This window comes from Apteryx rowi, unplaced genomic scaffold (genome assembly GCF_003343035.1).
Source record: "Apteryx rowi isolate R43461 unplaced genomic scaffold, aptRow1 scaffold_1345, whole genome shotgun sequence".
NCBI lineage: Eukaryota > Metazoa > Chordata > Aves > Apterygiformes > Apterygidae > Apteryx > Apteryx rowi.
The window spans coordinates 41,641-51,231 of NW_020447581.1; the positions used below are offsets into that span (position 1 = coordinate 41,641).

At 69.6% G+C, this 9,591-nt stretch overlaps 1 protein-coding gene across 2 annotated transcripts in view; it reads right to left on the reverse strand.

Annotated features, from left to right (window-relative positions):
• Positions 1 to 10: 10 nt before the first annotated feature.
• The window catches only part of AGAP2 (ArfGAP with GTPase domain, ankyrin repeat and PH domain 2), a 13,666-nt gene continuing 4,085 nt past the window's right edge, over positions 11 to 9,591 (reverse strand). The window contains exons 2-19 of one of the 2 annotated variants that reach the window (XM_026056935.1): positions 6,072 to 6,130; positions 5,897 to 5,984; positions 5,373 to 5,458; positions 5,145 to 5,286; positions 4,934 to 5,068; positions 4,742 to 4,854; positions 4,506 to 4,658; positions 4,289 to 4,375; positions 4,051 to 4,155; positions 3,753 to 3,915; positions 3,505 to 3,621; positions 2,947 to 3,093; positions 2,506 to 2,565; positions 2,014 to 2,165; positions 1,833 to 1,923; positions 1,101 to 1,323; positions 705 to 960; positions 11 to 217 (exon numbers count right to left, since the gene is read on the reverse strand). In XM_026056935.1, coding sequence (XP_025912720.1) covers positions 11 to 217; positions 705 to 960; positions 1,101 to 1,323; positions 1,833 to 1,923; positions 2,014 to 2,165; positions 2,506 to 2,565; positions 2,947 to 3,093; positions 3,505 to 3,621; positions 3,753 to 3,915; positions 4,051 to 4,155; positions 4,289 to 4,375; positions 4,506 to 4,658; positions 4,742 to 4,854; positions 4,934 to 5,068; positions 5,145 to 5,286; positions 5,373 to 5,458; positions 5,897 to 5,984; positions 6,072 to 6,130 — 2,384 coding nt within the window. Of the gene's footprint in view, positions 218 to 704; positions 961 to 1,100; positions 1,324 to 1,832; positions 1,924 to 2,013; positions 2,166 to 2,505; positions 2,566 to 2,946; positions 3,097 to 3,504; positions 3,622 to 3,752; positions 3,916 to 4,050; positions 4,156 to 4,288; positions 4,376 to 4,505; positions 4,659 to 4,741; positions 4,855 to 4,933; positions 5,069 to 5,144; positions 5,287 to 5,372; positions 5,459 to 5,896; positions 5,985 to 6,071; positions 6,131 to 9,591 lie in introns of both variants that reach the window. The other variant, XM_026056936.1, reaches the window with a different exon arrangement.

Sequence of the window (9,591 nt, forward strand, 5' to 3'; positions counted from 1 at the left end):
CCCGGCCCGGCTATACCAGGGCGGTGCGGGCCTCGCAGTGCCCCACGCTGGCCGAGCTGCTCTTGCGGCGCAGCCCCGGTGTGGCCAGGCCGCCGGGACCCTCGCCGGGGCAGCCGTGCTGCAGCAGGATGTCGGCGCACTCCTGGCTGCCGGCCCGGCGGGCGTAGAAGAGCGCCGTGCGGCCCAGCCCATCCCGCGCCTTCACGTCCGCGCCGTACTGCGGGCGGAGGGACCCGTCAGCGGTGCCCCGTGGTCCCCAGGGCCGCGCTGTGTCCCCCGGGGCCGTGCCATGATCTCCATGGCTGTGCCATGTCCCCCATAACCGTGCTGTGGTCCCCATGGCCATGCCATGTCCCCCGTGGCCATACCATGAGCCCCATGGCCATGCCATGTCCTCCATGGCCATACTGTGGTCCCCATGGCCATGCCATGAAACCCATGACAGTGCCATGTCCCTGTCATGGCTCCCATGTCCCTGGCATGATCTTCATGGCCATGCCATCTCCCTCCATGTCCCCCGTGGCCATAGTGTGGTCCCCATGGCCATGCCATAGTTACTGTGGCCATGCTATAGTCCCCATGGCTGTGCCATGTCCCCTATGGCCATACCACATTCACCATGGCCATGCCACGTCCCCCACAGTCATGCCACGTCCCTTGCGGCCACACCACAGCCCCCCGCCACGTCCCCAGCCCCGACCTACCCACACAAGCAGCTGGGTGATGACCACCTGGGCCAGCTCGCAGGCCACGTGCAGCGCCGTGCGGCGGTCCTTGTCGCCGGTGGCGGCATTGAGCTGCTCCTTCTTGCCGTGGGCCAGGAGCAGCAGCACCGTCTCCAGGTCCTTCTCCTGCACCGCGTGGAAGAGCTGCTCCCCCAGCGGTGCCTCGGCTGCCGGCAGCGGCGCCAGGAACAGCCGCTGCTCGTATTTGGCCCGGATCCACGACTCCCGCTCCTCCCTGCAGGGACATGAGGTGTCAGGGCCTTGGGGTGCCAGGGGACGTGCTCTAGGTGACCCTGCTTGAGCAGGGGGCTTGCACTAGATGCTCTCCAGAGGTCCCTTCCAACCTCAACCATTTGGTGCCCCGGGGCCGCTCACCGGGATGACTCAGGGGTGGGCTTGCAGCGGCCCTGCGGGTTCTTCTCCCAGATGCTGTTGGCCGTGGTGTTGCCGATGGAGGTGAGCACCAGCGTCAGCTCCCGGGGCCAGTCGTCCAGGTCGAGGGAGCGCACGCGGGACAGGTGGGTGCCCAGGTTGCGGTGGATCCCCGAGCACTCGATGCAGATCAGCGCCCCCAGGTTGAGACTGGCCCACGTGGGGTCTGGGGGCGGGGGGAAAGCAGAGGCTGTCAGGGCCCAGCCTGGGACACTGAGTGGCCCATGGCACGGCGTGGCCCATGGCATTGCATGGTATCGTGTCAACCACAGCCCCATGGCACTGCATAGCCCATGGCACTGTGTGACCCACGGCATTGTGTGACCCACGGCACTGCATGGCCCGTGGCATTGCATGGCCTGTGGCATTGCATGACCCATGCCTGCATGTCCCGTGGCACCGTGCAGCTGGTGGCATTGCACGATCTGTGGCATTGCATGGCCTGTGGCATCACGCAGCCTGTGGCATTGCGTGACCCATGACTGCATGTCCCGTGGCACCGTGCAGCTGGCGGCATTGCATGGCCCATGGCATTGCGTGGCCCGTAGTACTGCATGGCACATGGCATTGCATGGCCCATGGCATTGTGTGGCCCATGGCATCACGTGGCCTGTGGCATCGCATGGCCCGTGGCATCACGTGCTCTGCATTCCCCCCGCCCCAGCCAACACTCACTGGGCGCCCCGCAGTCCACGCACAGCGAGTTGCCCCGGGCATTGCGGACGGCCTGRATGGCCACGGCCTCGCTCTGGCTGTCCATGCGGGCCTGCGGGGAGACGGCGGTGAGCGGGGTGGCCGCAGCGGGGTGGACATGTGGCCCCCGGCAGCCCCTGTCGCGTGGCCCAGGAGGTCCCACCTTGTTCTTGCTGCTCTCGCAGCACTGCAGGCTGGCCAGGATCTGGCTCTCGATGGCCTGCACCCAGGCGTCCCGCTCCTCAAAGCTGCTGGCCTCGAAGTGCCACGTCTGCCCCGTGCTCGACACGATGATGAACTCGAAGTTCTCCTCCTCTGCGGGACGAGAAACCCAGGGTGGGCGGCTGGGACCAGCTCCCGTGGCCCTTTCGAGGACCCTCCTGGGGCTCAACCAGGGGCCACCAGCCTGGCACCCTCCATCCCACGTCCCCATGGCCACGTCAGTGGTGGCATCCGGCGGCACTGGGATGAGGAGCGCGGTTTTGTGCCACCCACCCGAAGGGCCCCCAGGGCTCTGCCCGGCCACGGCCATGGCCACGGCAGCGAGCCCTCCCCGTCGCGGTGCCGGGGACGCGGGAGCAGCAGGCGCAACGGCGGCAGGCGAGGATGGGAGACAGCCACATGCATGAGTGGAGCCGGCCGCAGACCACGTTACCTGTTTTATAAATATTTCTTAAACTACCAAAGCTTTTTAATTTCCACATTTTGCGCTTGGCTGCGGAGGGTCCGGGGCAGCGAGAGCAGAGAGAGGAAAGGGGGAGAGAGAGTCACGAGAGGAGCCCCGGGGCGAAGGGGCGAAGCGCGGGGGCCCCTCGCTGGGCGGGGGTGTGCGAAGGGGAGGTGTTTGCAGAGCGAGGAAGAGGGGGATATGCCAGGGTGGACGGTGCAGTGCGTGGCAGCGGTGGCCCCGTGGCAAGGACAGGGCCCGGGCTGTGGCACGGGGGCTGGCGATCACCTCCGGGTCTCCAGGGATCATTTGCTGGAGCCCTGGGGCATCCCAGCATGCGGCATCGTCCCCGTGGCCCTGGGCCACCGGCCCCACGGCCACCATCCCTGAGGCCCATGGTCTCCAGGGCAGCATCCCCGAGGTTCTCACCTTCTGCCTGTCCCGCCGAGCCCTCCGTCTTGGACGGCGTCATCAGCTTCTTCCGGCGGTGCTTCTTCCTGTCGATCATGGGTGACGGCGGCGGGTCTTTGCCTGAGCTGCTGGGGCTGGATATGGCCTCGGAGGTGGGGGGGCCATCTGCTGAGAGACCCACGCACCAGCATTGGTGGGGTCACTGGACTCAGTGGGACCACAAGCGACAACGAGTCCACCAGAGTTCCTGGGGCCACCAGGTTCACCAGGGCCACTGGGCTTATTGGGGCCACCAGAGTCACTGGGATCACCAAAATCACTGGGGCCACCAGGACCACAGGGCTCCCCAGGAACACCAGGGCTATGGGGATCACTGGGTCTACTGAGCTCACCAAGACCACCAGGTCCCCCAGGATCTCTGGGGGGTCACTGGGCTCACCAGGGTCACCAGAGCCAACAGGGCCACCAGGCTCACTGGGGCCACTGTGTCCCCCAGGGGCCACTGTGGTCACAGCCCAGGCTCTGCCCCAGGGAGAAGGTCCCGCAAGGCGTGAGGGGACGCGGGGGGACACTCACCGGTGCTGGGCATCTTGGCACTGGAGGCGGAGGCGCAGCGCTGCAGGGACCGCTCCTTGCCCATGCTCTTGACCCCTGGCTCTGGGGGGAGGCTCAGCCCCACAGGGGAGGTGCTGGCTGCAGGCAGGGGACAAACAGTGAGACACAGGGACCTCGAAGAGGGTCTGTGTCCCCTGCACCCTGGGGCATCCCACCACCCTGAGGGGGTCCCACCACCCCGAAGGGTCCCCACCACCCCGGGTACTCACTGGCCCCCTCGGGCGCCTGCACCCCGGCCACGTCCTTCACCAGCCCGTTGATGCTGGCCGAGGGGCCGCAGGCGGAGATGGCACGCGGTGGGCGCTTGCCGGGCACCTTGACCGTGGTCCGGAGCAGGTCCATCTCCTTCCCGTGGGTGCTGTGGATGTAATCCTGGCACGGGGACGGGCACAGTGCTGAGCGTGGCAGGGCCATGTCGCCCCCTCCGTCCTCCCCAACACAGAGAGGGGATGCCACGCCGAGCCCCACCACGGAGGCCGTGGGGCGTAGGGAGACTGGGACACTCACGTTGATGCTGGGGTGGTAGAAGAGGAGTCCATTGCTGGACAAGGTGACGTATTTCTTCTTCCACTCCTTGTTGAGGGAGTTGCCACTGCGTTTGAGCAGGAAGCTCTGGGGAGATGAAGGGACGGTGAGCAGGGATGTATCCAGGGATGACGGAGAAGGGGGACCATGCCACAGGTGCAGGGACACGTCCTGGGGATGGCAGTAAAGGATGACAGCAAAGGGACATCACCATGCTCACCTGCTTGATGGGGATGGCACGTCCGCTGCCTGCCACCTCGCCCCGGCTGTCCAAGCTCCTCTTCTCCGAGTCGCTGCCCCGGCGGTTCTGCGGGAAAGGGCTCAGGGTAGGTGTCCTGCACGATGGGTGTCCCACAGGGTGGGCGTCCCACCAGCGAGCCACCCCGGGGGACCCCATGCCGGTCTCGGTGCCACACTGGGGCCTGCGGCGGACTCACGGCGAAGAGGCTGGTGCGACGCTTGGCGCCACGGTGCAGAGAGCTGGGGGTGCCCAGCGTGGCCACCGGCTCCCCCCGCAGCTCCCGGTGGCTCACGTTGGGGGTGGACGGCAGTGAGGACGAGTAGTCGCTGGTGTGGCCACCATTGCTGGCCTGCAAGAGATGCCACAGCAGAGGGGGGGGTCAGCCCTGGTGGCACGTCCCCGTCCCACCACCGCGGTAGGGACCGGCGGTACCTGGATGCCACCGCCGGGAGTGGAGCTGGCCGAGTGGCTGGGGGAGCTGGGCAGTGACTTGCAGGACGCCAGGAGCTGCTGCTGCTTCCTCAGCGCCACGACCTTCTGGGCCACTGCGGGAACAGCGGCTGCGTCACCCCCCACCAGCCATGGGGACCCCCGCCGCCTCATTTCCCCCCCCCCATCACCCACCTTCAGTGAAGACCCTGTCCACGTTGAGGCCATACGTGGCACAGGTCTCGTAGTAGAGGCACCGCTTGATGTCGCTGCAGAGCGCCTGGGCTCGGGTGTCCTCGATTACCCGGGGGTTGGAGGAGCTGATTTTGTCTGCGGGCAGGCGCAGGGGTGAGGCGGGGGTCCCGGCGGGCCCCCGACCCCCGGCCATGCCGTCCCGCCGGCTCACCCTGCGTGCCCACCAGCGCCAGGGCCACGTCGCCGGTGCCCCGGTGGCTGCTGAGCAGCGCGTGCAGCTGCGTCACCTCCTCGAAGCTGCTCTCGTTCTCCAGGCTGAACACGAAGATAACGGCGTCCACCCAGTTGGCAAACTGGAGGGGGGACACGCATGGGACAGGGGTGTCACGGCTCTGCGCCACTGGCCACAGCCACCACAGCCCCCCCAGCCCCGATGTACCTTGGCGTCCGGGGCGCCTCCTTCCTCCCGGATGAGCAGGAGGTGGCTTTGGCCGTCAACCATCACCTCGCGCTTGAACTGCCCACCTGGAGCCAGGGGACAAGAAGGAGGGGTTGTGCCACGGAGTGGCCGTGCCAGGGGCACGATGGGGGGGCGGGCCTGGCCAGGGAGGGGGCTCAGCCCCAGTCCTGAGGCCATGCCCAGCCCCACAGCCATGCCCAACCCCATGGCCATGCCCAGCGCCATGGCCATCCCCAACACCATGGCCATGACCGATGCCACCACCGTTCCCAGCCCCATGGCTATTCCCAACACCACGGCCATGCCTGGTCCCATGGCTATTCCCAACGCCATGGCCATGCCCCATCCCATCGCTGCTCTCAGCCCCATGGCCATGCGCAGCCCCATGACCCTACCCAACCCCATAGCCATGCCCAGCCCTGTGGCCAAGCCCAACTCCATGGTCATTCCCAACACCATGGCCATTCCCAGCCCCATGGCCATGCCCAGCCCCAGCCACTCACTCTCCGTGGGCTCCAGGCCCACGTAGGAGCCGGTGAGGAAGCGGTGCACGAGGGCCGACTTCCCGCTCTTGCTGCTGCCCAGGATGCCCTGCGGAGGGGCAGAGAGCGGCGTCAGGACACGCCACAGCGCCGTGGGGCTGGCGCACGGCGGGTGCCCTGGGGCCATGGTACCCACCAGGCGGATCTCGGGGACGGAGCGGCTCAGGGTCCATTCCTGGCTGTTCACCAAGGCCTCTGCGGGGAGGAGGGGGTGAGAGGGAGCCCCGGGGGGGGGTACGGCCGCCCCCAGCCCTGCCGACAGCACCGCCGGCAGCTCCCAGAGTGGGCGGCCGTGGAGCTGTCACCAAGCAACGGCGCCCGGCATTGAGCCTGACGGAGGCGGCAGGGAGGGCCACGGGGACGGCCCGTGGCGGAGCCGTGGCCGTGGCACCCTGCCACCCCCCCCCCAGGAGCCCCCCAACGTGGCTGTCCCACGGCCCTCCCCTCCCTGCACACGGGGGGCACCAGGACACAACGTGGCACCAGGACACGGCGGGTGCAATGTCACAGCAGGCACAAGGTCACAGCAGGCACAAGGTCGCAGTGTGCACGAGGATGTGGCATGCACGAGGACGCGATGGGCATGAGGACGCGGCACGTCGCGAGAAAATGGTGTGCACAAGGACTCAGTGCACAAGGACACGGCGTGGCACGAGGCCGCGGGTGCACGAGGGCACAGCCACGGCATGGCACAGGGATGCTCCGTGGCACGGGGAGGACATGGCACATGCCGGGAACCGGCTGGCCACACTCCCTGCACACGTGCCCTGCCGTGGGCCGGGGCACCATGAGCCCCCCACATCCCCAGCCTGGCACTGCGGCATCTCGCCTCCTGCACCACGAGAAAGGGAAACTGAGGCAGGGAGAGGCAGAGGGTCCCCCCATTCGGGCGCCCTCGGTTTCCCCTGCGCCATACCTGGGGTTGGGTCCCCACCGCTGCCCCACGCGCGTGGCAGGCAAGGGGTTAACGCTGGTGCCTGTCACCCCACGCGTCATCACGGCGCTGTGCCACCCACGGGCCCTGCTGCCACCCACGGGCCCCCCCGCCAGGCTCTACCCACGTGGCACCGTGGGGTGGGTGCTGGGGGGACCCACCCCCCCCAGCTGTGGTCTGGGGGACACAGGGATGGGGTGGATGGATGGACGGATGGGTGGGTGGGCGGACAGATATAGGGTGGATGGATGGATGGGTGGACGGACAGGCAGATGGATATGGGATGGATGGATGGATGGATGGATGGAGATGGGACGGCTGGCTGGACAGACAGATGGATACGGGGTGGCTGGAGAGAGGGACGGGTGGACGGATGGGTGAAGGGCTGAAACAGGCGACTATGCGATGCGTGGCCGGATACAAGGATGGGCGGACGGGCGAAGGGATACAGGGATGGAAGAGCGGACGRAGGGATGGATGGGGCACGAGCAGGTGGATATAAGGATGGACAGATAGACGGATGCCTGTCCCCCATGGGGCAGCCCAGCTCCCCCCATCCCATCCTGGACCCCTTTGCGGCCACGGTGAGCACCCAGGTTGGGTCAGGGGAAGAAGCTGAGCCCAAGCTGAGGCCATGAGCCCGGCCATGGGGCCACGGATCCGGCCACGGCCCCGTCCTGCAGAGCCCTCCCCAAGCAGGGGGCTGGATCCCGCGGGGGAAACCGAGGCAGGGGAGCCCGGCCGCCCACGGTGCAGCCGGGGGCCACGGACCATCCCCGCCACGTGCGGACCCACAGGCTTCTCTGTGGCCCCCGGGGCCAGCGCAGCACTGGGGCAGGACACCGGGGACCCCCGAGGCCGCAGGCAGCGTCGCCCCAGGGCTGAGCCGCACGGCCGATGCGTGAGCCCCCCCCCCCCCCCCCCACGCACGGCAGCTCATCTGGGGGGGGCCAGGATGCCCCGTGGCCTGCGTGGGCTGGGACACGCCACCCACGCGGCCCCCTGACCGTCACAGCTCCCCCCCTGCAATGCCGTGGGGCACGGACGGGTCCTCCCCCCCCCCAGACTCACTACCAGCCCCACACAGGTCGCTGCCCCACACCCGGTGGGGGGGGGGGCGTGACACCCCTGGGCATGGCCCACAAGTGGGCCCAGGCGTCCGGGAGCCCCCGCTCCCATCTCATCGAGCTCTCCGGCCTCGCCACCACAACGACATCCAGCCCCCCCTGACGCGGGGGAAACCGAGGCACAGCATCACGACACCCCACGGCGCAGACAGCAAGAGGACCCAGGCGTCCGGGAGGACCCCGCCCCCCAGCCAATCTCCTCAACCCCCCCCCGAAATTGCCTGCCGCACCCACACCCAGGCCCCCCCCGCGCGGGGGGGTCCCCGGGTACTTACTGGGGGAGGCCCCCCTGGGCAGGTCGGTGCTGAGCAGGGCCCAGGGGGGCGCGGGGTGCGTGGGGGTGGACGCCGGGCTCTTGGCGAAGATCCCGCTGATGAACTTGAGCATCTTGCGGTCGCGGGTGGAGGCTCGGCCGCCCTCGCGGCCCCGCTTGAGCCCCGCGCTGCCCTCGGCGGGGCCCGGCGCCACTGCCGTCAGCCCCCCGGGACCCGGGTGCAGGTCACTGTTGTCCAGGGTCTTGCTCTTGCCCTTGCGGGGCGAGAGCCGGGCCCGGGCGGCCAGCCGGGGGCCTGCCTCAGCGCCAGCCTTGCCCCCGGCTTTCGCTCGCCCCTTGCCTTCGCCCTCGGGCCACGAGAGCCGGCTGCCGGGACCCTTGTGGGCGCTTTTGCCCGCTTTGGCCTCCGAGCCCATTTTGGCCCCACTGGTGGTCACCGTCTTGAAGGGTTTGTTGGCCAAGCGGAGGCGCCGGGGGCCGGCGGCCGGGTGAGGCGAGGACGCCCCGGGACCCAGGTAGGATGAGGGCTTGGCCCCGTCCGGGGCCGTGTCCAGGCATCCCCAGCTGGCCTGGCTGAGCAGCACCCGGCGGGTGCCCGGTGGGCAGCCCTCGGGCGGGGGGCACTCGCCCAGCACCCCGGCCTGCTCGCCCAGCACCTCCAAGGTGCCCTTGGCCCCCCGGGTGGGCGGCGGGATGGCTTCGGGTTTGGGGGGCAGGAGAGCGGGGTCGGGCTTGGGGGGCACGGCCGGCGGCAGCAGGGCCAGGTCGGGTTTGGGGGGCACGGCCGGCGGCGGCGGCAGCAGCGCGGGGTCCGGCTTGGGGGGCACGGCGGGCGGCGAGTCGGGCGAGCGGCACCGAGCCGCGCCGAGCCCGCGGGGGCCCGAACCCTCCGGCGCCGGGCTGGGGGTCCGGGGGCTGCCGGGCTGCAGGGAGGCGTCGGGCGGGCCGGAGCCGGCCGTACTTATCCAAAGCGCGTCCTGGCGTTGGAAAAGCCGCTCCGGCCTCTTGCTCTTGCCGCCGCCGCCGCCGTCCTCGGCGCGGGCACCAGCAGCCGGTGCTCGGCCGCCCGCCACCGCCGCCGCCGCCGCTGCATCGCCGGGCCCCGCTTGCTCCGCTTCGCCCGCCACCGACTCGAGCTTGACCAGGGTGAGGGAGATGAGGTAGGTGGTCCGGCGCTGGAGGCCGGCGGCCCTGCTCATGGGTGCGGGCAGGGCCCCCCCGAGCCGGGCGGGCCGGGCCTCCCCCCCCCCGGGCTCCGGCGCCGCGCGCGGCTCCGCGTCCGCCGGTGCCGAATTGAGGCTCCGGCGCGGTCCCCACCCCC